This window comes from Hordeum vulgare, chromosome 4H, assembly GCF_904849725.1.
Source record: "Hordeum vulgare subsp. vulgare chromosome 4H, MorexV3_pseudomolecules_assembly, whole genome shotgun sequence".
Lineage (NCBI taxonomy): Eukaryota > Viridiplantae > Streptophyta > Magnoliopsida > Poales > Poaceae > Hordeum > Hordeum vulgare.
In genome coordinates, this window is record NC_058521.1 from 609,908,044 (window position 1) to 609,935,561 (window position 27,518).

Here is a 27,518-nt window from a genome sequence, read left to right on the forward strand (position 1 = left end):
ACTTACTGGTGCCGTGAACCTAGTCACGAAGGCAAACCAGATTGTTAGATTTATACACTGAACTGGTCATGCATGATAAAACTCTTAGCAAGAGGGTGTTGACTAGTCTTGCTAAGATCGTATGGAAACTTCCTGCTCTCCATCATCATGATCTTTTTATCAACTCTCCTTTTGGTTGGGTATTTCGTGCATTAATGTCGCCGCTTCTTCCTGTAATTAAGTACTCAACCACTTTGAGAGATATCTGACAAAGTAAATATCGAATTGACATGTTGATAACGTACAGGGGCTGCTACAAATCCTCTAACTACTCCGTCGTCTTATGTTGCTGGATTTCATGACAAATATATTGGCAAATAATATATAGTTTCATAGTTTGAAAAGCGGGACTGCGCACATGATTCTATATCAACTTCTGGAAAGAACCTGTAGTAGTAGTCACTCTGTATGTCTTTAGAAGTCATGCAGACATGAATCAAGCGCATGTGCAAATAGGTGACTTTGTCTATGTCGGCCCCGAGTTAGAAAACGAGTGATTGCTTTACATGACATGGCTTTTCTCAACTGCTCTTTGACTGGTTTCGTACGCATTGGCTCCAACTATGACCAAGTATATGATATCTAATTTTACTAGTGTCAGATGTTTCTTGTCTTAATTAAATATCATTTTCTTGACAGTGATGTGTGGTGCATTTTCTAGGAATCAGTCCTGCATGCATTTCGGGACTCAGGTGAGATGGAGAAACATTCATAATTACTACTCAGCCGAACACATCACCACAGAGTAGCTATTATATGGCTGTATACCCTGCATTGCTTCTTTGAAGGGAAAACATGTCTTAAAAGGTAACTCATAAAGTTTATATAAAATAGTTTAATCAGCCATCATAGACCATTTCAATATTTTGGTCGGTTCCAGTTGGCCAAGTCTATTATTGCTCACGAGTTCATGCACTGCTTGCTGCGCCTATATAAACACATACATTCCCGGCATATCCAAACCATCACTCACGCCACAACCACAAACAGGAACACAAGACAGGGAAATCAATAAGATGGCATCCTCCTGTTCCTTCCTTCTCCTCGCTGCTCTTCTTGCGTTGGTCTCATGGCAGGCCACTTCCTCCGACCCTAGCCCACTCCAAGACTTTTGTGTGGCCGACATGCATTCACCAGGTACAGTACGGCTTCTTACCATGCTTTCACCAAATACATATGCTGAAATTAATTTCTAAAAATTATATGCATGTTCATATCACTTCCTAGTAATACCCAAGCTTACACTCTACATCTCCTCTATTCACCAGTGCGTGTAAATGGGTTTGTTTGCAAGAACCCTATGGATGTAAACGCTGATGACTTCTTCAAGGCAGCCGCCCTCGACAAGCCTAGGGTGACAAACAAGGTTGGCTCCAACGTCACCTTGATCAACGTCATGCAGATTGCTGGACTCAACACCCTCGGCATCTCAATTGCGCGCATCGACTATGCTCCCTTGGGTCAGAACCCGCCACATACGCACCCTCGCGCCACTGAGATCCTCACGGTACTCGAGGGGACACTGTATGTCGGATTTGTCACATCCAACCTGCCTGCACCCAACAGAAACAAGTTCCTCTCGAAGGTGCTCAACAAAGGTGATGTATTTGTCTTCCCCGTGGGGCTCATTCACTTTCAGTTCAACCCCAACCCCCATCAGCCCGCTGTTGCAATTGCCGCGCTCAGCAGCCAGAACCCAGGGGCTATCACAATTGCCAATGCAGTGTTTGGGTCAGACCCAGCAATATCAGATGATGTTCTTGCCAAGGCGTTTCAGGTGGAAAAGAATACTATAGACTGGCTCCAGGCTCAGTTCTGGGAGAACAACCACAATTAAGTCACACATTGGGTGATTATACACGTGCGTAAATTAAGGGCATGGTTGAGTTCCTAGATATGCATCCTAATTTATAAAATAAAAGGAGCATATGTAATTGTATGCCTGTAATCAGTGAATGTATTTCTACCTTTTAAATAATCAAAAATATTGTTTTTTATCACACTGATATGATCTCACATGCTTTTTTTTGGTTCTACTGTGTCGTATTTCTCATAATTGATCAATATTTTGGGTTCTTTTCCCCTTATTCTGAAATAATATATGATTAGGTTAAAAAAAAGAAACAATACAAGATTATTTGGTAATGCAGTATTTGTTTGACGCTGGTGTTGAACACGTATTATTATCTGGCAATACATGTGAAGTATGCGATGGGTGGAGCCCGATTGTGCTCAGGATTTAAATGTGAATGTGGAATGTGCAAAAGTTGCTTCCTGGACTTGTTGTTCTGGTCTCTCGCTTTCTGGTGCATGAAATTAGAAATATACAGTTCCTCCATGTAATATTTTTAGCTTCCTTTTGGTTCAAAGCTCTTGTAAGTTCGATTGACGGCTGCTTTGATGGAAATCGATGAGGTGGCTCATTTTATCTAAATTCTTATGAGTAGTATTTTTGATTTTCTTAAGTTGGGAACTAAAAACACGTTTTTTTTAATAAGTTTTGGAAACTGGGCACAACGGAGTCGAGATTTTAAACATTAGCTCCAACATACATATAAAAAATATGCATAAATGTAGAAAATAAACTTATTACCGGAAGTGCCTAATGACACACCTCCAGCATGCTGGCGGAAGGGAGCAGATGAGAAGCTGGACCACCTTAAGACTCAACCAGGACCGATGACGACATTCATCCACGAGCCACCTGGAAGAAAACACTTGACTTCGTCGTACTGTCACCTTTGAACTACAGTTGCATGTCGGAGACGACCCGCTGCTTAAACCAAGTAGTGTCTTGACCATACCAGCAGACATGATGAAAGGAGGACATTGTTGCATGTACTACAAGATATGTGCATGCAATACCGTGAGTCATTTGATTTAAGGCAGGGTCGATTGGATCGCCATACCATTCCGAACACACCACCGTAAATGGAGAGTGTTGATTGCACACATTCTGTAGCAACTTAAAAGAATGGAGAGTGTTAGAACTAGCCGCTTGCCGTAGATCAAATCGCCGTCGTACGCCAACACGACTATAACCGAAACTAGAACAAAACCTGCACGCTACGAGCTAAAAGCAAGCAAGCTGGCTGGTGGATCGATTGTTGGGCTAGCTAGCTATGGAACTGATGTATTCTGCCGTCCGGCTAGATAAATCTCAATCGGGACTACACCAAAGTATAGCACGCAAACACACGAGATAATCTTACAGGAGAGTAGATCAAGCTAAGCAGACGACTTTGTCTGTGTAGAAAACGATTGCTTTACATAACTTACATCTCTCAACTCCTCTTTGACCTCGTGTGCATCAGTTCTCACCATGACCAAGTATACGTATATGATATCTAATAAACTATGATGATGGGTGGCGACTTTTCATGAAACCAGCGCTCCATGCATTGTGCTGACTTGGTTGAGATGGATAAATAATTGTAATTACTACTCAGTCATACATCGGATGATGCATTAGCGCTTAAGCATATTAAAAAGCAAACTTGAAAAGTTTATGCAAAATACTATTCAGAAGCCAATAGATGATTATTTAGTAATGTGCTCAGAGGTTTCAACGTGCAAGTTGAATGTGCAAACGTTGCTTCCTTGAGTCGTTGTTGTGGTCTGCCTTTCCAGGGCATGTAATAAGTAGTTTACGGTAGTTCCTGGAGTATAGCCCACATACTTGGGCTATACTTCTCTCAGTGATAAAACTTCTCTCTGTGTACCATCACGAGTTTACTCATAGATTTCTTCCGTAACTAATAGTGTCAAGTTATACACTTATATATACCTTAGTTTTCTCTAAAAGAAACCGATATACCTTACTTGATGTCCTTCTCTTAATCTAGAAAGGTGTTAATTATAAATATTTCCATCTTGAGTGTTTGTATCCTCCGTATATGTTTTGATTACAGGCTCAGAGTTTCAATTGAAGGTTTTCTTGATGTTTTTTATCCCAATACATCTGGGACTCCAACGGGAATATTTACAACTTGCACTAAGATTCGTTGTATTCTCTGTCTCCTAGAAATTTGAGGACACTGTTTATTTTGTGAAGAAATGAATAAGACGGACGACTCTAGGGCGGTAGTTATCTTTTTTATGGGGCACTGAACCTTTATGCCTTTCTGTTGTAATTCTGAATATGCCTTATTTTTCTCGCAAAAAATAAAGAATATGCCTTGTTTTTATGCAGTCGTCTAGCTTTGAATGTGTTCCAGTGTCGGTTTTGGAGCGAGTAAATAACTTTCTGAATGTAAGCACTTGAACTTGAGCTATCTTGTCGTGTTGGCTTGAAACTGCCCAGCCCTGGACGAGTTCTCGTTCCCGGAGAAGACGATGGTGGTGCTGGGCAGTTAGGAGGGCATCCCGGTGGACATCATCCAGGAGGCGGTGGACGTGTGCGTTGAGATCCTGCAGCTGGGCGTCGTCCGGTCGCTCAACGTCCATGTCAACGCCGCCATCGCAATCTGGGACTACACCCGCCAACAGCGGGCCCGCTCCTCCTCCTCCTCGGGGTTGGTAGCTTCCCGTTCTTCCTTGTTGGAGTGTAAATCAGCCACGCTTCTTGTTGTAAGATACATGGACCAGAACATCCATGACAAAAACTAGTCATGAACCTTTGTCAGGACTAGATCGTTAGATTTATGCACTGAATTGGTCATGATGAGATCTCTTTGACAAGGAAATTTTAACTGCTCTTGCTCTCCTTCATCCATTAATTAATGTCGTTGCTTCTTCCTGCAAAGTACACAACCATTTGGAGAGAAATTTGACCAGGCAACTCTATATCTGGTTGATGTAATCATATGATACGTAATAGGCGCGTTATTGCGTGGATCGACCCGCCATGATTTTGTCCTTGTTTGACACAATCAAAACTATACCTCATAGTAATTGTTACTAAGAGGTCTATGTCAGATGGAGTACCTTAATTTGCTTCTTCATATTTAAATTTATTATTAAAGGGGAAATGTGTCGCTTTGGCATATTAATTACAAATGGGAGATCTGATGATAATACATCAAAGATTTGAATATGGCTGACCACATCTCAAAAGTTTATGCAGACTAATCTACATCAGACCATTTCTATCTGTTGCGAGGTTCCACTTGACTATATCTATTGCTCACGAGTTCCCACTAGTCACCGTGCCTATATAAACACATACATCCCCTGCATACTCAAACCATCACTCACCCAACAAACACAACAGGAATACAAGAGAAAAGAAGATCCGAAGGAGCCGAAAACAAATGGCATCCTCCCCTACCTACCTTCTCCTCGTTGCTCTTTTCGCCTTGGTCTCATGGCAGGCTGTTGCCTCCGACCCTGGCCCGCTCCAGGACTTTTGTGTCGCCGACATGCATTCACCAGGTACTGCCTACTTCCTGCTTTCCCGTCCTACTATCACCAAATACGCATGTTGAAATTAATTTATAAAAATTATATGCATGTTAAAATAAATTTCTAGTAATACCTAAGCTGACACTCTACATCTCCTCTGTGCACCAGTGCGTGTCAATGGGTTTGTTTGCAAGAACCCAATGGATGCCAACGCTGATGACTTCTTCAAGGCAGCCGCCCTCGACAAGCCTAGGGTGACCAACAAGGTTGGGTCCAACGTTACCTTGATCAACGTCATGCAGATTGCTGGACTCAACACCCTCGGCATCTCAATTGCACGCATCGACTATGCTCCCTTGGGTCAGAACCCACCACACACGCACCCTCGTGCCACTGAGATCCTCACGGTGCTCGAGGGGACACTATATGTCGGATTTGTCACGTCCAACCTGCCCGCCCCCAACAGAAACAAGTTCCTCTCCAAGGTGCTCAACAAAGGTGATGTGTTTGTCTTCCCCGTGGGGCTCATTCACTTTCAATTCAACCCCAACCCCCACCAGCCCGCCGTTGCCATTGCCGCGCTCAGCAGCCAGAACCCAGGGGCTATCACAATTGCCAATGCTGTTTTTGCGTCAGACCCAACAATATCAGATGATGTTCTTGCCAAGGCGTTTCAGGTGGAAAAGAATACAATAGATTGGCTCCAGGCTCAGTTCTGGGAGAACAACCAAAACTAAGTCAGGCATTGGGTGATTACCCGGAAGATTAGTGCATAAACCAAGGAATTAGTTAAGTTTCTAGACATGCATCTTAAGCTGTAAAATTAATGAAGCACATGTCAGGTCGGTGTGTGTATGTAAACATTGAATGCATTTCTTCCTTCCAAATAATTGACAATACCATTTTTTTTATCACACTGATATGATCTCATATGCTTTTTTGGTTATGATGTCTCGTATTTCTCACAACAAATCAAAATTTCGGTTCTTTTCCCCTTGTTCTGAAACAATAGATGATTAGGTTAAAAAAGAAACAATACACAATTATGTGGTAATTTGAATATGTTTGATGCTAGGGTTGAACACCTAGGACTTTCTTGCAATACATGTGAAGTATGCGATGGTTGGAGCCCGATTGTGCTCATGATTGAAACGTGAAAGTTGAGTGTGCAAAAGTTGCTTCCTTGAGTCGTTGTTCTGGTATCTCGCTTTCTGGTGCATGTAATAGGAAATTTACGGTTCCTATGTAATGTTTTAGATTCATATTGGTTCAAACTCTTGCAAGTTCGATTGGCGGATGCTTTGATGGGAGTTAATGAGGTGATTCGTTTTATCAAAAAACTCGTAGCATTATTTGTTTTTCTTAAGTTGAGAACTAGAGATACTCCCTCGATTCCTAAATATAGATCTTTGTAGAGGTTCCTACATGGACTATATACAGATGTGTGTAGACATATTTTAGAGTGTAGTCCATATTAAAATCTCTAGAAATACTTATATTTAAGAAGAGAGGGAGTACGATTTTCACCCAAGTTCTAGAACCTGGATATACCGGAGACCAGGTTCAAAAAATCAGCTCCATCAATATACAGAATAAACGATTATTACCTACCCCCTTCCCCCCCCCCCCCCCCAAAATAACAGATTATAATTTGAGTTGCTTGTTTGTAACAAGCTTGTCATAGAAGTATTTTATCCCTAAAACGTACTTCGGCCTGCTTCCCATACATAAAGTCCAATGCTTACAAGGTGTGGAGGAAATCATCATACACGATGATGGAAGAAAGCTTGGCAAAACAAGCCAAACATGCTAACAAGCACATGAAGTGCACAATTAGATGCCTCCAACATGCCATCGAGAGGAAGAACATGAGAGGTTGGACCAACTGAAGATTCAACTAGCACCGCTGACGACATTCAACCACGCGCCAGTTGGAGGAAAATGCTGGACTTCATCGCGCCATCGCCAGCCAATGGATGTCGAAGAGGACCATCTAACTAAAGCAAGGAACGTTGACTGCGAGCAGACATGATGAAAGGATGACGTTGTTGCGTGTAGAAGATAGGTGCAAGCAAAACCGTGAGTCACGGGAGGTGAGGTAGGGTCAATTGTTTCGTCATATCGTTCCAAACAAGCCACCACAAATGAAGGACAACTGCACTCACTAGTGACTCCCCGAAGAGGGTCACGACGCAATACGCCGTTGTTGGAATTATGCCCTAGAGGCAATAATAAATATAGTTATTATTATAATTCCTGTATCAAGATAATAGTTTATTATCCATGCTATAATTGTATTGAATGAAGACTCATTTACATGTGTGGATACATAGACAAAACACCATCCCTAGCATGCCTCTAGTTGGCTAGCCAGTTGATCGATGATAGTCAGTGTCTTCTGATTATGAACAAGGTGTTGTTGCTTGATAACTGGATCACGTCATTGGGAGAATCACGTGATGGACTAGACCCAAACTAATAGACGTAGCATGTTGATCGTGTCATTTTGTTGCTACTGTTTTCTGCGTGTCAAGTATTTATTCCTATGACCATGAGATCATATAACTCACTGACACCGGAGGAATGCTTTCTGTGTATCAAACGTTGCAACGTAACTGGGTGACTATAAAGATGCTCTACAGGTATCTCCGAAGGTGTTAGTTGAGTTAGTATGGATCAAGACTGGGATTTGTCACTCCGTGTGACGGAGAGGTATCTCGGGGCCCACTCGGTAATACAACATCACACAAAAGCCTTGCAAGCAATGTGACTTAGTGTAAGTTGCGGGATCTTGTATTACGGAACGAGTAAAGAGACTTGCCGGTAAACGAGATTGAAATAGGTATGCGGATACTGACGATCGAATCTCGGGCAAGTAACATACCGAAGGACAAAGGGAATGACATACGGGATTATACGAATCCTTGGCACTGAGGTTCAAACGATAAGATCTTCGTAGAATATGTAGGATCCAATATGGGCATCCAGGTCCCGCTATTGGATATTGACCGAGGAGTCTCTCGGGTCATGTCTACATAGTTCTCGAACCCACAGGGTCTGCACACTTAAGGTTCGACGTTGTTTTATGCGTATTTGAGTTATATGGTTGGTTACCGAATGTTGTTCGGAGTCCCGGATGAGATCACGGACGTCACGAGGGTTTCCGGAATGGTCCGGAAACGAAGATTGATATATAGGATGACCTCATTTGATTACCGGAAGGTTTTCGGAGTTACCGGGAATGACGAATGGGTTCCGGGAGTTCACCGGGGGGGGGGGGGGGCAACCCACCCCGGGGAAGCCCATAGGCATTGGGGGAGCCACACCTGGGCTGGTGGGACAGCCCACAAGTGCCCTATGCGCCAAGGAGAAGAAAATCAAGAGAGAAAGAAAAAAAAAGGAGGAGGTGGGAAGGAAGGGGGACTCCCTCCCACCAAACCTAGTCCAACTCGGTTTGGGGGGGGGGGAGAGTCCTCCCCCTTGGACTCGGCCGACCCCCTTGGGGCTCCTTGAGCCCCAAGGCAAGGCCCCCTCCCTCCCACCTATATATAAGGAGGTTTTAGGGCTGATTTGAGACGACTTTTCCACGGCAGCCCGACCACATACCTCCACGGTTTTTCCTCTAGATCGCGTTTCTGCGGAGCTCGGGCGGAGCCCTGCTGAGACAAGGTCATCACCAACCTCCGGAGCGCCGTCACGCTGCCGGAGAACTCTTCTACCTCTCCGTCTCTCTTGCTGGATCAAGAAGGCCGAGATCATCGTCGAGCTGTACGTGTGCTGAACGCGGAGGTGCCGTCCGTTCGGTACTAGATCGTGGGACTGATCGCGGGATTGTTCGCGGGGCGGATCGAGGGACGTGAGGACGTTCCACTACATCAACCGCATTCTCTAACGCTTCTGCTGTACGGTCTACGAGGGTACGTAGATCACTCATTCCCTCTCGTAGATGGACATCACCATGATAGGTCTTCGTGCGCGTAGGAAATTTTTTGTTTCCCATGCGACGTTCCCAACAGCCGCCACCATCCATCTGTATGTGCGCATAAGGGTTTTCACCTTGAGTTGAGAGGGCGAGAGAGCCATGGCGACGACCCCAAGAGGGACATGACTACCAAGACATCACGTTACCAGCACGGAGGCGTCGAGCTTTCGCTTGGACCACAACTCACACTTAGTCAAGGGGACTTGGGCCACCAGATCCACCATGATGGGCCCCAGACTCCAGATTAGGCTCGACCAGGCCCAAGCCCACGACCATGAACAGATCCAGTCGAGCCTAGTAGTGCCGACGAACCCACCTAACCATTCCGGGTGGGTGCAGGGAGGAGCTCACCGGTGGCGGAACCTCTCCCATGAGAGGTGATGGGCAACCACGTCATGTCTGACCACAGTCACCCCTCACAAGTCAACGACCATGATGCTGGTTGATCTGGGAAAACACCGACTTTTGGCAGAGTTCCGTTACCCAGTCAATGACCAGGTGAACCACGTTCCCACAAGCCACGCCTTGCAACCTCATGCCAACGGCTTGCTTCCGGCTGTGAGGGATAGCAGCGCCAAAAGTGTGAGGTCCTAGGAGCAACCCAGAGAGACCAGGGAGTGGAGTGGAGAGACGGGACACAACGCTGCTGCCTAAAGTAACCCCGGGCTTTGCTGTGCATGATGTTGATCGACGACGGTGTGGGAAGGATGAGAGTGTGGGGTCCTAGGGACGGCGGCCGAGATCGTCTCTCATGTCGTCCACGAGGATGATGTTGGGTCATGTATTTTTTGGATGCATTTTATTTGTCTGATGGGAACATATTTTTTGTATCAAAACTACCAACAACACTTAATGTAATTAACCATTTTAACAAAATTTTGACCGAGTAATATCTTATTGATGTGATGATAACAGGCGCAGTACATATAATAGTTGTGTATTAGGTGCATTCATGCATGGAGTAACACACCTCTGACTTATTCCTCATTGACACATGCGTCATCTTCCAACCTAATATTTTTTTATATCACTAGATGACTCAAATTGCAAAGTTTTTCAGTTTATTTTTTCCATTGGTTTTGATGAATGGTAAGATATTGCATTATATCTCTGGCCACGCTTTTTACCATATGTATGTTAAGTTGTTAACGCACATCGCTAAATGTATAATTATGTGAATGTTCTTTTTATCCCATGACATATCTCGTGCATAGTGTTGTTCATGACTAATCCGGTGGCAAATATATAGTTTGCTTATGTTAGTGGCCACATCTTGAAAAGCTTGATTGCATGCATTCTGTAGCAACTTAAAATAATGGAGAGAATAGACCAAGCTAACAAGGTGACCTTTTCTAGGTAGAAAACGATTGCTTTACATAACTTCACATATCTCAACTGCTCTTTGATCTCGTGCGCATCAATTCTCACTATGACCAAGTATAAGTATATGGTACCTAATAAACTATGGTGGTGGTTGGTGCCTTTTCATGGAACCAACCCTGCATGCATTGTGCTGACTTGGATGAGATGGATAACGTAATTACTACTGATATGTACATAAAAAGATTCAGTAGCGCTTAAGCAAATTAAAAGCAAACTTGAGAAGTTTATGACAAAATTAATCAGAAGCCAATAGACAATTATATGATTATATGGTAATGTGCTCACAGGTTGCAATGTGCAAGCTGAATGTGCAAAAGTTGCTTCCTGGAGTCGTTGTTATGGTCTGCCTTTCCTGGTGCATGTCATAAGTAGTTTACGGTATTTCTATTTTTCTTGAGTGTTTTGTTTTAGCTTCCTTTTGGTTCAAAAATCTAAGTTTGATTGATCATTCCCCAGCAAACTTTTTTAGATATTTGACCCCACAATAAAACTATTATTTGAGTTCTTTTTCTAACCAGCTTGTGATAGAAGTAATTAAATCATTTGATGAAAACTTCTTTCTATCTAAAACAGCCAACACACACCTCGAAGAAATTAATAAGTTTATGACTGGTTGCCCGACCTAGTCTAGTCATTGGATGAGTACTTACTGGTGCCGTGAACCTAGTCACGAAGGCAAACCAGATTGTTAGATTTATACACTGAACTGGTCATGCATGATAAAACTCTTAGCAAGAGGGTGTTGACTAGTCTTGCTAAGATCGTATGGAAACTTCCTGCTCTCCATCATCATGACCTTTGTATCAACTCTCCTTTTGGTTGGGTATTTCGTGCATTAATGTCGCCGCTTCTTCCTGTAATTAAGTACTCAACCACTTCGAGAGACATCTGACAAAGTAAATATCGAATTGACATGTTGATAACGTACAGGGGCTGCTATAAATCCTCTAACTACTCCGTCGTCTTATGTTGCTGGATTTCATGACAAATATATTGGCAAATAATATATAGTTTCATAGTTTGAAAAGCGGGACTGCGCACATGATTCTATATCAACTTCTGGAAAGAACCTGTAGTAGTAGTCACTCTGTATGTCTTTAGAAGTCATGCAGACATGAATCAAGCGCATGTGCAAATAGGTGACTTTGTCTATGTCGGCCCCGAGTTAGAAAACGAGTGATTGCTTTACATGACATGGCTTTTCTCAACTGCTCTTTGACTGGTTTCGTACGCATTGGCTCCAACTATGACCAAGTATATGATATCTAATTTTACTAGTGTCAGATGTTTCTTGTCTTAATTAAATATCATTTTCTTGACAGTGATGTGTGGTGCATTTTCTAGGAATCAGTCCTGCATGCATTTCGGGACTCAGGTGAGATGGAGAAACATTCATAATTACTACTCAGCCGAACACATCACCACAGAGTAGCTATTATATGGCTGTATACCCTGCATTGCTTCTTTGAAGGAAAAACATGTCTTAAAAGGTAACTCATAAAGTTTATATAAAATAGTTTAATCAGCCATCATAGACCATTTCAATATGTTGGTCGGTTCCAGTTGGCCAAGTCTATTATTGCTCACGAGTTCATGCACTGCTTGCTGCGCCTATATAAACACATACATTCCCGGCATATCCAAACCATCACTCACGCCACAACCACAAACAGGAACACAAGACAAGGAAATCAATAAGATGGCATCCTCCTGTTCCTTCCTTCTCCTCGCTGCTCTTCTTGCGTTGGTCTCATGGCAGGCAACTTCCTCCGACCCTAGCCCACTCCAAGACTTTTGTGTGGCCGACATGCATTCACCAGGTACAGTACGGCTTCTTACCATGCTTTCACCAAATACATATGCTGAAATTAATTTCTAAAAATTATATGCATGTTCATATCACTTCCTAGTAATACCCAAGCTTACACTCTACATCTCCTCTATTCACCAGTGCGTGTAAATGGGTTTGTTTGCAAGAACCCTATGGATGTAAACGCTGATGACTTCTTCAAGGCAGCCGCCCTCGACAAGCCTAGGGTGACAAACAAGGTTGGCTCCAACGTCACCTTGATCAACGTCATGCAGATTGCTGGACTCAACACCCTCGGCATCTCAATTGCGCGCATCGACTATGCTCCCTTGGGTCAGAACCCGCCACATACGCACCCTCGCGCCACTGAGATCCTCACGGTACTCGAGGGGACACTGTATGTCGGATTTGTCACATCCAACCTGCCTGCACCCAACAGAAACAAGTTCCTCTCGAAGGTGCTCAACAAAGGTGATGTATTTGTCTTCCCCGTGGGGCTCATTCACTTTCAGTTCAACCCCAACCCCCATCAGCCCGCTGTTGCAATTGCCGCGCTCAGCAGCCAGAACCCAGGGGCTATCACAATTGCCAATGCAGTGTTTGGGTCAGACCCAGCAATATCAGATGATGTTCTTGCCAAGGCGTTTCAGGTGGAAAAGAATACTATAGACTGGCTCCAGGCTCAGTTCTGGGAGAACAACCACAATTAAGTCACACATTGGGTGATTATACACGTGCGTAAATTAAGGGCATGGTTGAGTTCCTAGATATGCATCCTAATTTATAAAATAAAAGGAGCATATGTAATTGTATGCCTGTAATCAGTGAATGTATTTCTACCTTTTAAATAATCAAAAATATTGTTTTTTATCACACTGATATGATCTCACATGCTTTTTTTTGGTTCTACTGTGTCGTATTTCTCATAATTGATCAATATTTTGGGTTCTTTTCCCCTTATTCTGAAATAATATATGATTAGGTTAAAAAAAAGAAACAATACAAGATTATTTGGTAATGCAGTATTTGTTTGACGCTGGTGTTGAACACGTATTATTATCTGGCAATACATGTGAAGTATGCGATGGGTGGAGCCCGATTGTGCTCAGGATTTAAATGTGAATGTGGAATGTGCAAAAGTTGCTTCCTGGACTTGTTGTTCTGGTCTCTCGCTTTCTGGTGCATGAAATTAGAAATATACAGTTCCTCCATGTAATATTTTTAGCTTCCTTTTGGTTCAAAGCTCTTGTAAGTTCGATTGACGGCTGCTTTGATGGAAATCGATGAGGTGGCTCATTTTATCTAAATTCTTATGAGTAGTATTTTTGATTTTCTTAAGTTGGGAACTAAAAACACGTTTTTTTTAATAAGTTTTGGAAACTGGGCACAACGGAGTCGAGATTTTAAACATTAGCTCCAACATACATATAAAAAATATGCATAAATGTAGAAAATAAACTTATTACCGGAAGTGCCTAATGACACACCTCCAGCATGCTGGCGGAAGGGAGCAGATGAGAAGCTGGACCACCTTAAGACTCAACCAGGACCGATGACGACATTCATCCACGAGCCACCTGGAAGAAAACACTTGACTTCGTCGTACTGTCACCTTTGAACTACAGTTGCATGTCGGAGACGACCCGCTGCTTAAACCAAGTAGTGTCTTGACCATACCAGCAGACATGATGAAAGGAGGACATTGTTGCATGTACTACAAGATATGTGCATGCAATACCGTGAGTCATTTGATTTAAGGCAGGGTCGATTGGATCGCCATACCATTCCGAACACACCACCGTAAATGGAGAGTGTTGATTGCACACATTCTGTAGCAACTTAAAAGAATGGAGAGTGTTAGAACTAGCCGCTTGCCGTAGATCAAATCGCCGTCGTACGCCAACACGACTATAACCGAAACTAGAACAAAACCTGCACGCTACGAGCTAAAAGCAAGCAAGCTGGCTGGTGGATCGATTGTTGGGCTAGCTAGCTATGGAACTGATGTATTCTGCCGTCCGGCTAGATAAATCTCAATCGGGACTACACCAAAGTATAGCACGCAAACACACGAGATAATCTTACAGGAGAGTAGATCAAGCTAAGCAGACGACTTTGTCTGTGTAGAAAACGATTGCTTTACATAACTTACATCTCTCAACTCCTCTTTGACCTCGTGTGCATCAGTTCTCACCATGACCAAGTATACGTATATGATATCTAATAAACTATGATGATGGGTGGCGACTTTTCATGAAACCAGCGCTCCATGCATTGTGCTGACTTGGTTGAGATGGATAAATAATTGTAATTACTACTCAGTCATACATCGGATGATGCATTAGCGCTTAAGCATATTAAAAAGCAAACTTGAAAAGTTTATGCAAAATACTATTCAGAAGCCAATAGATGATTATTTAGTAATGTGCTCAGAGGTTTCAACGTGCAAGTTGAATGGGCAAACGTTGCTTCCTTGAGTCGTTGTTGTGGTCTGCCTTTCCGGGGCATGTAATAAGTAGTTTACGGTAGTTCCTGGAGTATAGCCCACATACTTGGGCTATACTTCTCTCAGTGATAAAACTTCTCTCTGTGTACCATCACGAGTTTACTCATAGATTTCTTCCGTAACTAATAGTGTCAAGTTATACACTTATATATACCTTAGTTTTCTCTAAAAGAAACCGATATACCTTACTTGATGTCCTTCTCTTAATCTAGAAAGGTGTTAATTATAAATATTTCCATCTTGAGTGTTTGTATCCTCCGTATATGTTTTGATTACAGGCTCAGAGTTTCAATTGAAGGTTTTCTTGATGTTTTTTATCCCAATACATCTGGGACTCCAACGGGAATATTTACAACTTGCACTGAGATTCGTTGTATTCTCTGTCTCCTAGAAATTTGAGGACACTGTTTATTTTGTGAAGAAATGAATAAGACGGACGACTCTAGGGCGGTAGTTATCTTTTTTATGGGGCACTGAACCTTTATGCCTTTCTGTTGTAATTCTGAATATGCCTTATTTTTCTCGCAAAAAATAAAGAATATGCCTTGTTTTTATGCAGTCGTCTAGCTTTGAATGTGTTCCAATGTCGGTTTTGGAGCGAGTAAATAACTTTCTGAATGTAAGCACTTGAACTTGAGCTATCTTGTCGTGTTGGCTTGAAACTGCCCAGCCCTGGACGAGTTCTCGTTCCCGGAGAAGACGATGGTGGTGCTGGGCAGTTAGGAGGGCATCCCGGTGGACATCATCCAGGAGGCGGTGGACGTGTGCGTTGAGATCCTGCAGCTGGGCGTCGTCCGGTCGCTCAACGTCCATGTCAACGCCGCCATCGCAATCTGGGACTACACCCGCCAACAGCGGGCCCGCTCCTCCTCCTCCTCGGGGTTGGTAGCTTCCCGTTCTTCCTTGTTGGAGTGTAAATCAGCCACGCTTCTTGTTGTAAGATACATGGACCAGAACATCCATGACAAAAACTAGTCATGAACCTTTGTCAGGACTAGATCGTTAGATTTATGCACTGAATTGGTCATGATGAGATCTCTTTGACAAGGAAATTTTAACTGCTCTTGCTCTCCTTCATCCATTAATTAATGTCGTTGCTTCTTCCTGCAAAGTACACAACCATTTGGAGAGAAATTTGACCAGGCAACTCTATATCTGGTTGATGTAATCATATGATACGTAATAGGCGCGTTATTGCGTGGATCGACCCGCCATGATTTTGTCCTTGTTTGACACAATCAAAACTATACCTCATAGTAATTGTTACTAAGAGGTCTATGTCAGATGGAGTACCTTAATTTGCTTCTTCATATTTAAATTTATTATTAAAGGGGAAATGTGTCGCTTTGGCATATTAATTACAAATGGGAGATCTGATGATAATACATCAAAGATTTGAATATGGCTGACCACATCTCAAAAGTTTATGCAGACTAATCTACATCAGACCATTTCTATCTGTTGCGAGGTTCCACTTGACTATATCTATTGCTCACGAGTTCCCACTAGTCACCGTGCCTATATAAACACATACATCCCCTGCATACTCAAACCATCACTCACCCAACAAACACAACAGGAATACAAGAGAAAAGAAGATCCGAAGGAGCCGAAAACAAATGGCATCCTCCCCTACCTACCTTCTCCTCGTTGCTCTTTTCGCCTTGGTCTCATGGCAGGCTGTTGCCTCCGACCCTGGCCCGCTCCAGGACTTTTGTGTCGCCGACATGCATTCACCAGGTACTGCCTACTTCCTGCTTTCCCGTCCTACTATCACCAAATACGCATGTTGAAATTAATTTATAAAAATTATATGCATGTTAAAATAAATTTCTAGTAATACCTAAGCTGACACTCTACATCTCCTCTGTGCACCAGTGCGTGTCAATGGGTTTGTTTGCAAGAACCCAATGGATGCCAACGCTGATGACTTCTTCAAGGCAGCCGCCCTCGACAAGCCTAGGGTGACCAACAAGGTTGGGTCCAACGTTACCTTGATCAACGTCATGCAGATTGCTGGACTCAACACCCTCGGCATCTCAATTGCACGCATCGACTATGCTCCCTTGGGTCAGAACCCACCACACACGCACCCTCGTGCCACTGAGATCCTCACGGTGCTCGAGGGGACACTATATGTCGGATTTGTCACGTCCAACCTGCCCGCCCCCAACAGAAACAAGTTCCTCTCCAAGGTGCTCAACAAAGGTGATGTGTTTGTCTTCCCCGTGGGGCTCATTCACTTTCAATTCAACCCCAACCCCCACCAGCCCGCCGTTGCCATTGCCGCGCTCAGCAGCCAGAACCCAGGGGCTATCACAATTGCCAATGCTGTTTTTGCGTCAGACCCAACAATATCAGATGATGTTCTTGCCAAGGCGTTTCAGGTGGAAAAGAATACAATAGATTGGCTCCAGGCTCAGTTCTGGGAGAACAACCAAAACTAAGTCAGGCATTGGGTGATTACCCGGAAGATTAGTGCATAAACCAAGGAATTAGTTAAGTTTCTAGACATGCATCTTAAGCTGTAAAATTAATGGAGCACATGTCAGGTCGGTGTGTGTATGTAAACATTGAATGCATTTCTTCCTTCCAAATAATTGACAATACCATTTTTTTTATCACACTGATATGATCTCATATGCTTTTTTGGTTATGATGTCTCGTATTTCTCACAACAAATCAAAATTTCGGTTCTTTTCCCCTTGTTCTGAAACAATAGATGATTAGGTTAAAAAAGAAACAATACACAATTATGTGGTAATTTAAATATGTTTGATGCTACGGTTGAACACCTAGGACTTTCTTGCAATACATGTGAAGTATGCGATGGTTGGAGCCCGATTGTGCTCATGATTGAAACGTGAAAGTTGAGTGTGCAAAAGTTGCTTCCTTGAGTCGTTGTTCTGGTATCTCGCTTTCTGGTGCATGTAATAGGAAATTTACGGTTCCTATGTAATGTTTTAGATTCATATTGGTTCAAACTCTTGCAAGTTCGATTGGCGGATGCTTTGATGGGAGTTAATGAGGTGATTCGTTTTATCAAAAAACTCGTAGCATTATTTGTTTTTCTTAAGTTGAGAACTAGAAATACTCCCTCGATTCCTAAATATAGATCTTTGTAGAGGTTCCTACATGGACTATATACGGATGTGTGTAGACATATTTTAGAGTGTAGTCCATATTAAAATCTCTAGAAATACTTATATTTAAGAAGAGAGGGAGTACGATTTTCACCCAAGTTCTAGAACCTGGATATACCGGAGACCAGGTTCAAAAAATCAGCTCCATCAATATACAGAATAAACGATTATTACCTACCCCCTTCCCCCCCCCCCCCCCCCCAAAATAACAGATTATAATTTGAGTTGCTTGTTTGTAACAAGCTTGTCATAGAAGTATTTTATCCCTAAAACGTACTTCGGCCTGCTTCCCATACATAAAGTCCAATGCTTACAAGGTGTGGAGGAAATCATCATACACGATGATGGAAGAAAGCTTGGCAAAACAAGCCAAACATGCTAACAAGCACATGAAGTGCACAATTAGATGCCTCCAACATGCCATCGAGAGGAAGAACATGAGAGGTTGGACCAACTGAAGATTCAACTAGCACCGCTGACGACATTCAACCACGCGCCAGTTGGAGGAAAATGCTGGACTTCATCGCGCCATCGCCAGCCAATGGATGTCGAAGAGGACCATCTAACTAAAGCAAGGAACGTTGACTGCGAGCAGACATGATGAAAGGATGACGTTGTTGCGTGTAGAAGATAGGTGCAAGCAAAACCGTGAGTCACGGGAGGTGAGGTAGGGTCAATTGTTTCGTCATACCGTTCCAAACAAGCCACCACAAATGAAGGACAACTGCACTCACTAGTGACTCCCCGAAGAGGGTCACGACGCAATACGCCGCTGTTGGAATTATGCCCTAGAGGCAATAATAAATATAGTTATTATTATAATTCCTGTATCAAGATAATAGTTTATTATCCATGCTATAATCGTATTGAATGAAGACTCATTTACATGTGTGGATACATAGACAAAACACCATCCCTAGCATGCCTCTAGTTGGCTAGCCAGTTGATCGATGATAGTCAGTGTCTTCTGATTATGAACAAGGTGTTGTTGCTTGATAACTGGATCACGTCATTGGGAGAATCACGTGATGGACTAGACCCAAACTAATAGACGTAGCATGTTGATCGTGTCATTTTGTTGCTACTGTTTTCTGCGTGTCAAGTATTTATTCCTATGACCATGAGATCATATAACTCACTGACACCGGAGGAATGCTTTGTGTGTATCAAACGTCGCAACGTAACTGGGTGACTATAAAGATGCTCTACAGGTATCTCCGAAGGTGTTAGTTGAGTTAGTATGGATCAAGACTGGGATTTGTCACTCCGTGTGACGGAGAGGTATCTCGGGGCCCACTCGGTAATACAACATCACACAAAAGCCTTGCAAGCAATGTGACTTAGTGTAAGTTGCGGGATCTTGTATTACGGAACGAGTAAAGAGACTTGCCGGTAAACGAGATTGAAATAGGTATGCGGATACTGACGATCGAATCTCGGGCAAGTAACATACCGAAGGACAAAGGGAATGACATACGGGATTATACGAATCCTTGGCACTGAGGTTCAAACGATAAGATCTTCGTAGAATATGTAGGATCCAATATGGGCATCCAGGTCCCGCTATTGGATATTGACCGAGGAGTCTCTCGGGTCATGTCTACATAGTTCTCGAACCCGCAGGGTCTGCACACTTAAGGTTCGACGTTGTTTTATGCGTATTTGAGTTATATGGTTGGTTACCGAATGTTGTTCGGAGTCCCGGATGAGATCACGGACGTCACGAGGGTTTCCGGAATGGTCCAGAAACGAAGATTGATATATAGGATGACCTCATTTGATTACCGGAAGGTTTTCGGAGTTACCGGGAATGACGAATGGGTTCCGGGAGTTCACCGGGGGGGGGGGGGGGGCAACCCACCCCGGGGAAGCCCATAGGCATTGGGGGAGCCACACCAGCCCTTAGTGGGCTGGTGGGACAGCCCACAAGTGCCCCATGCGCCAAGGAGAAGAAAATCAAGAGAGAAAGAAAAAAAGGAGGAGGTGGGAAGGAAGGGGGACTCCCTCCCACCAAACCTAGTCCAACTCGGTTTGGGGGGGGGGGGAGAGTCCTCCCCCTTGGACTCGGCCGACCCCCTTGGGGCTCCTTGAGCCCCAAGGCAAGGCCCCCTCCCTCCCACCTATATATAAGGAGGTTTTAGGGCTGATTTGAGACGACTTTTCCACGGCAGCCCGACCACATACCTCCACGGTTTTTCCTCTAGATCGCGTTTCTGCGGAGCTCGGGCGGAGCCCTGCTGAGACAAGGTCATCACCAACCTCCGGAGCGCCGTCACGCTGCCGGAGAACTCTTCTACCTCTCCGTCTCTCTTGCTGGATCAAGAAGGCCGAGATCATCGTCGAGCTGTACGTGTGCTGAACGCGGAGGTGCCGTCCGTTCGGTACTAGATCGTGGGACTGATCGCGGGATTGTTCGCGGGGCGGATCGAGGGACGTGAGGACGTTCCACTACATCAACCGCATTCTCTAACGCTTCTGCTGTACGGTCTACGAGGGTACGTAGATCACTCATCCCCTCTCGTAGATGGACATCACCATGATAGGTCTTCGTGCGCGTAGGAAATTTTTTGTTTCCCATGCGACGTTCCCCAACAGCCGCCACCATCCATCTGTATGTGCGCATAAGGGTTTTCACCTTGAGTTGAGAGGGCGAGAGAGCCATGGCGACGACCCCAAGAGGGACATGACTACCAAGACATCACGTTACCAGCACGGAGGCGTCGAGCTTTCGCTTGGACCACAACTCACACTTAGTCAAGGGGACTTGGGCCACCAGATCCACCATGATGGGCCCCAGACTCCAGATTAGGCTCGACCAGGCCCAAGCCCACGACCATGAACAGATCCAGTCGAGCCTAGTAGTGCCGACGAACCCACCTAACCATTCCAGGTGGGTGCAGGGAGGAGCTCACCGGTGGCGGAACCTCTCCCATGAGAGGTGATGGGCAACCACGTCATGTCTGACCACAGTCACCCCTCACAAGTCAACGACCATGATGCTGGTTGATCTGGGAAAACACCGACTTTTGGCAGAGTTCCGTTACCCAGTCATGAACCAGGTGAACCACGTTCCCACAAGCCACGCCTTGCAACCTCATGCCAACGGCTTGCTTCGGCTGTGAGGGATAGCAGCGCCAAAAGTGTGAGGTCCTAGGAGCAACCCAGAGAGACCAGGGAGTGGAGTGGAGAGACGGGACACAACGCTGCTGCCTAAAGTAACCCCGGGCTTTGCTGTGCATGATGTTGATCGACGACGGTGTGGGAAGGATGAGAGTGTGGGGTCCTAGGGACGGCGGCCGAGATCGTCTCTCATGTCGTCCACGAGGATGATGTTGGGTCATGTATTTTTTGGATGCATTTTATTTGTCTGATGGGAACATATTTTTTGTATCAAAACTACCAACAACACTTAATGTAATTAACCATTTTAACAAAATTTTGACCGAGTAATATCTTATTGATGTGATGATAACAGGCGCAGTACATATAATAGTTGTGTATTAGGTGCATTCATGCATGGAGTAACACACCTCTGACTTATTCCTCATTGACACATGCGTCATCTTCCAACCTAATATTTTTTTATATCACTAGATGACTCAAATTGCAAAGTTTTTCAGTTTATTTTTTCCATTGGTTTTGATGAATGGTAAGATATTGCATTATATCTCTGGCCACGCTTTTTACCATATGTATGTTAAGTTGTTAACGCACATCGCTAAATGTATAATTATGTGAATGTTCTTTTTATCCCATGACATATCTCGTGCATAGTGTTGTTCATGACTAATCCGGTGGCAAATATATAGTTTGCTTATGTTAGTGGCCACATCTTGAAAAGCTTGATTGCATGCATTCTGTAGCAACTTAAAATAATGGAGAGAATAGACCAAGCTAACAAGGTGACCTTTTCTAGGTAGAAAACGATTGCTTTACATAACTTCACATATCTCAACTGCTCTTTGATCTCGTGCGCATCAATTCTCACTATGACCAAGTATAAGTATATGGTACCTAATAAACTATGGTGGTGGTTGGTGCCTTTTCATGGAACCAACCCTGCATGCATTGTGCTGACTTGGATGAGATGGATAACGTAATTACTACTGATATGTACATAAAAAGATTCAGTAGCGCTTAAGCAAATTAAAAGCAAACTTGAGAAGTTTATGACAAAATTAATCAGAAGCCAATAGACAATTATATGATTATATGGTAATGTGCTCACAGGTTGCAATGTGCAAGCTGAATGTGCAAAAGTTGCTTCCTGGAGTCGTTGTTATGGTCTGCCTTTCCTGGTGCATGTCATAAGTAGTTTACAGTATTTCTATTTTTCTTGAGTGTTTTGTTTTAGCTTCCTTTTGGTTCAAAAATCTAAGTTTGATTGATCATTCCCCAGCAAACTTTTTTAGATATTTGACCCCACAATAAAACTATTATTTGAGTTCTTTTTCTAACCAGCTTGTGATAGAAGTAATTAAATCATTTGATGAAAACTTCTTTCTATCTAAAACAGCCAACACACACCTCGAAGAAATTAATAAGTTTATGACTGGTTGCCCGACCTAGTCTAGTCATTGGATGAGTACTTACTGGTGCCGTGAACCTAGTCACGAAGGCAAACCAGATTGTTAGATTTATACACTGAACTGGTCATGCATGATAAAACTCTTAGCAAGAGGGTGTTGACTAGTCTTGCTAAGATCGTATGGAAACTTCCTGCTCTCCATCATCATGACCTTTGTATCAACTCTCCTTTTGGTTGGGTATTTCGTGCATTAATGTCGCCGCTTCTTCCTGTAATTAAGTACTCAACCACTTCGAGAGACATCTGACAAAGTAAATATCGAATTGACATGTTGATAACGTACAGGGGCTGCTATAAATCCTCTAACTACTCCGTCGTCTTATGTTGCTGGATTTCATGACAAATATATTGGCAAATAATATATAGTTTCATAGTTTGAAAAGCGGGACTGCGCACATGATTCTATATCAACTTCTGGAAAGAACCTGTAGTAGTAGTCACTCTGTATGTCTTTAGAAGTCATGCAGACATGAATCAAGCGCATGTGCAAATAGGTGACTTTGTCTATGTCGGCCCCGAGTTAGAAAATGAGTGATTGCTTTACATGACATGGCTTTTCTCAACTGCTCTTTGACTGGTTTCGTACGCATTGGCTCCAACTATGACCAAGTATATGATATCTAATTTTACTAGTGTCAGATGTTTCTTGTCTTAATTAAATATCATTTTCTTGACAGTGATGTGTGGTGCATTTTCTAGGAATCAGTCCTGCATGCATTTCGGGACTCAGGTGAGATGGAGAAACATTCATAATTACTACTCAGCCGAACACATCACCACAGAGTAGCTATTATATGGCTGTATACCCTGCATTGCTTCTTTGAAGGGAAAACATGTCTTAAAAGGTAACTCATAAAGTTTATATAAAATAGTTTAATCAGCCATCATAGACCATTTCAATATGTTGGTCGGTTCCAGTTGGCCAAGTCTATTATTGCTCACGAGTTCATGCACTGCTTGCTGCGCCTATATAAACACATACATTCCCGGCATATCCAAACCATCACTCACGCCACAACCACAAACAGGAACACAAGACAAGGAAATCAATAAGATGGCATCCTCCTGTTCCTTCCTTCTCCTCGCTGCTCTTCTTGCGTTGGTCTCATGGCAGGCAACTTCCTCCGACCCTAGCCCACTCCAAGACTTTTGTGTGGCCGACATGCATTCACCAGGTACAGTACGGCTTCTTACCATGCTTTCACCAAATACATATGCTGAAATTAATTTCTAAAAATTATATGCATGTTCATATCACTTCCTAGTAATACCCAAGCTTACACTCTACATCTCCTCTATTCACCAGTGCGTGTAAATGGGTTTGTTTGCAAGAACCCTATGGATGTAAACGCTGATGACTTCTTCAAGGCAGCCGCCCTCGACAAGCCTAGGGTGACAAACAAGGTTGGCTCCAACGTCACCTTGATCAACGTCATGCAGATTGCTGGACTCAACACCCTCGGCATCTCAATTGCGCGCATCGACTATGCTCCCTTGGGTCAGAACCCGCCACATACGCACCCTCGCGCCACTGAGATCCTCACGGTACTCGAGGGGACACTGTATGTCGGATTTGTCACATCCAACCTGCCTGCACCCAACAGAAACAAGTTCCTCTCGAAGGTGCTCAACAAAGGTGATGTATTTGTCTTCCCCGTGGGGCTCATTCACTTTCAGTTCAACCCCAACCCCCATCAGCCCGCTGTTGCAATTGCCGCGCTCAGCAGCCAGAACCCAGGGGCTATCACAATTGCCAATGCAGTGTTTGGGTCAGACCCAGCAATATCAGATGATGTTCTTGCCAAGGCGTTTCAGGTGGAAAAGAATACTATAGACTGGCTCCAGGCTCAGTTCTGGGAGAACAACCACAATTAAGTCACACATTGGGTGATTACACGGACGACACGTGCGTAAATTAAGGGCATGATTGAGTTCCTAGATATGCATCCTAATTTATAAAATAAAAGGAGCATATGTAATTGTGTGCCTGTAATCAGTGAATGTATTTCTACCTTTTAAATAATCAAAAATATTGTTTTTTATCACACTGATATGATCTCACATGCTTTTTTTTGGTTCTACTGTGTCGTATTTCTCATAATTGATCAATATTTTGGGTTCTTTTCCCCTTATTCTGAAATAATATATGATTAGGTTAAAAAAAAGAAACAATACAAGATTATTTGGTAATGCAGTATTTGTTTGACGCTGGTGTTGAACACGTATTATTATCTGGCAATACATGTGAAGTATGCGATGGGTGGAGCCCGATTGTGCTCAGGATTTAAATGTGAATGTGGAATGTGCAAAAGTTGCTTCCTGGACTTGTTGTTCTGGTCTCTCGCTTTCTGGTGCATGAAATTAGAAATATACAGTTCCTCCATGTAATATTTTTAGCTTCCTTTTGGTTCAAAGCTCTTGTAAGTTCGATTGACGGCTGCTTTGATGGAAATCGATGAGGTGGCTCATTTTATCTAAATTCTTATGAGTAGTATTTTTGATTTTCTTAAGTTGGGAACTAAAAACACGTTTTTTTACTAAGTTTTGGAAACTGGGCACAACGGAGTCGAGATTTTAAACATTAGCTCCAACATACATATAAAAAATATGCATAAATGTAGAAAATAAACTTATTACCGGAAGTGCCTAATGACACACCTCGAGCATGCTGGCGGAAGGGAGCAGATGAGAAGCTGGACCACCTTAAGACTCAACCAGGACCGATGACGACATTCATCCACGAGCCACCTGGAAGAAAACACCTGACTTCGTCGTACTGTCACCTTTGAACTACAGTTGCATGTCGGAGACGACCCGCTGCTTAAACCAAGTAGTGTCTTGACCATACCAGCAGACATGATGAAAGGAGGACATTGTTGCATGTACTACAAGATATGTGCATGCAATACCGTGAGTCATTTGATTTAAGGCAGGGTCGATTGGATCGCCATACCATTCCGAACACACCACCGTAAATGGAGAGTGTTGATTGCACACATTCTGTAGCAACTTAAAAGAATGGAGAGTGTTAGAACTAGCCGCTTGCCGTAGATCAGATCGCCGTCGTACGCCAACACAACTATAACCGAAACTAGAACAAAACATGCACGCTACGAGCTAAAAGCAAGCAAGCTGGCTGGTGGATCGATTGTTGGGCTAGCTAGCTATGGAACTGATGTATTCTGCCGTCCGGCTAGATAAATCTCAATCGGGACTACACCAAAGTATAGCACGCAAACACACGAGATAATCTTACAGGAGAGTAGATCAAGCTAAGCAGACGACTTTGTCTGTGTAGAAAACGATTGCTTTACATAACTTACATCTCTCAACTCCTCTTTGACCTCGTGTGCATCAGTTCTCACCATGACCAAGTATACGTATATGATATCTAATAAACTATGATGATGGGTGGCGACTTTTCATGAAACCAGCGCTCCATGCATTGTGCTGACTTGGTTGAGATGGATAAATAATTGTAATTACTACTCAGTCATACATCGGATGATGCATTAGCGCTTAAGCATATTAAAAAGCAAACTTGAAAATTTTATGCAAAATACTATTCAGAAGCCAATAGATGATTATTTAGTAATGTGCTCAGAGGTTTCAACGTGCAAGTTGAATGTGCAAACGTTGCTTCCTTGAGTCGTTGTTGTGGTCTGCCTTTCCGGGGCATGTAATAAGTAGTTTACGGTAGTTCCTGGAGTATAGCCCACATACTTGGGCTATACTTCTCTCAGTGATAAAACTTCTCTCTGTGTACCATCACGAGTTTACTCATAGATTTCTTCCGTAACTAATAGTGTCAAGTTATACACTTATATATACCTTAGTTTTCTCTAAAAGAAACCGATATACCTTACTTGATGTCCTTCTCTTAATCTAGAAAGGTGTTAATTATAAATATTTCCATCTTGAGTGTTTGTATCCTCTGTATATGTTTTGATTACAGGCTCAGAGTTTCAATTGAAGGTTTTCTTGATGTTTTTTATCCCAATACATCTGGGACTCCAACGGGAATATTTACAACTTGCACTGAGATTCGTTGTATTCTCTGTCTCCTAGAAATTTGAGGACACTGTTTATTTTGTGAAGAAATGAATAAGACGGACGACTCTAGGGCGGTAGTTATGTTTTTTATGGGGCACTGAACCTTTCGGCCTTTCTGTTGTAATTCTGAATATGCCTTATTTTTCTCGCAAAAAATAAAGAATATGCCTTGTTTTTATGCAGTCGTCTAGCTTTGAATGTGTTCCAGTGTCGGTTTTGGAGAGAGTAAATAACTTTCTGAATGTAAGCACTTGAACTTGAGCTATCTTGTCGTGTTGGCTTGAAACTGCCCAGCCCTGGACGAGTTCATCCAGGAGGCGGTGGACGTGTGCGTTTAGATCCTGCAGCTGGGCGTCGTCCGGTCGCTCAACGTCCATGTCAACGCCGCCATCGCAATCTGGGACTACACCCGCCAACAGCGGGCCCGCTCCTCCTCCTCCTCGGGGTTGGTAGCTTCCCGTTCTTCCTTGTTGGAGTGTAAATCAGCCATGCTTCTTGTTGTAAGATACATGGATCAGAACATCCATGACAAAAACTAGTCATGAACCTTTGTCAGGACTAGATCGTTAGATTTATGCACTGAATTGGTCATGATGAGATCTCTTTGACAAGGAAATTTTAACTGCTCTTGTAATGTTTTAGATTCATGTTGGTTCAAACTCTTGCAAGTT

General features: G+C 43.3%; 5 protein-coding genes across 5 annotated transcripts; all 5 read left to right on the forward strand.

The window, feature by feature from the left end:
- Nucleotides 1-990: 990 nt before the first annotated feature.
- On the forward strand, nucleotides 991-2,039 carry LOC123450109 (germin-like protein 8-11). The gene is made up of 2 exons (XM_045127512.1): nucleotides 991-1,176; nucleotides 1,308-2,039. The coding sequence occupies exons 1-2, from the start codon at nucleotides 1,056-1,058 to the stop codon at nucleotides 1,874-1,876; spliced, it is 690 nt and encodes a 229-aa protein (XP_044983447.1). The 5' UTR covers nucleotides 991-1,055; the 3' UTR covers nucleotides 1,877-2,039.
- A 3,174-nt stretch (nucleotides 2,040-5,213) lies between these two features.
- LOC123450110 (germin-like protein 8-5) lies at nucleotides 5,214-6,291 on the forward strand. Its single transcript, XM_045127514.1, has 2 exons — nucleotides 5,214-5,412; nucleotides 5,551-6,291. Exons 1-2 carry the CDS (start codon nucleotides 5,292-5,294, stop codon nucleotides 6,117-6,119), a joined length of 690 nt encoding a protein of 229 aa, XP_044983449.1. The 5' UTR covers nucleotides 5,214-5,291; the 3' UTR covers nucleotides 6,120-6,291.
- Nucleotides 6,292-12,389: 6,098 nt separating this feature from the next.
- Nucleotides 12,390-24,839, forward strand: LOC123450111 (germin-like protein 8-11). The gene is made up of 3 exons (XM_045127515.1): nucleotides 12,390-12,567; nucleotides 12,699-13,274; nucleotides 24,677-24,839. Exons 1-2 carry the CDS (start codon nucleotides 12,447-12,449, stop codon nucleotides 13,265-13,267), a joined length of 690 nt encoding a protein of 229 aa, XP_044983450.1. The 5' UTR covers nucleotides 12,390-12,446; the 3' UTR covers nucleotides 13,268-13,274; nucleotides 24,677-24,839.
- LOC123450113 (germin-like protein 8-5) lies at nucleotides 16,605-17,689 on the forward strand. Its single transcript, XM_045127517.1, has 2 exons — nucleotides 16,605-16,803; nucleotides 16,942-17,689. Exons 1-2 carry the CDS (start codon nucleotides 16,683-16,685, stop codon nucleotides 17,508-17,510), a joined length of 690 nt encoding a protein of 229 aa, XP_044983452.1. The 5' UTR covers nucleotides 16,605-16,682; the 3' UTR covers nucleotides 17,511-17,689.
- LOC123450112 (germin-like protein 8-11) lies at nucleotides 23,792-24,839 on the forward strand. Its single transcript, XM_045127516.1, has 2 exons — nucleotides 23,792-23,969; nucleotides 24,101-24,839. The coding sequence occupies exons 1-2, from the start codon at nucleotides 23,849-23,851 to the stop codon at nucleotides 24,667-24,669; spliced, it is 690 nt and encodes a 229-aa protein (XP_044983451.1). The 5' UTR covers nucleotides 23,792-23,848; the 3' UTR covers nucleotides 24,670-24,839.
- Nucleotides 24,840-27,518: the final 2,679 nt, after the last annotated feature.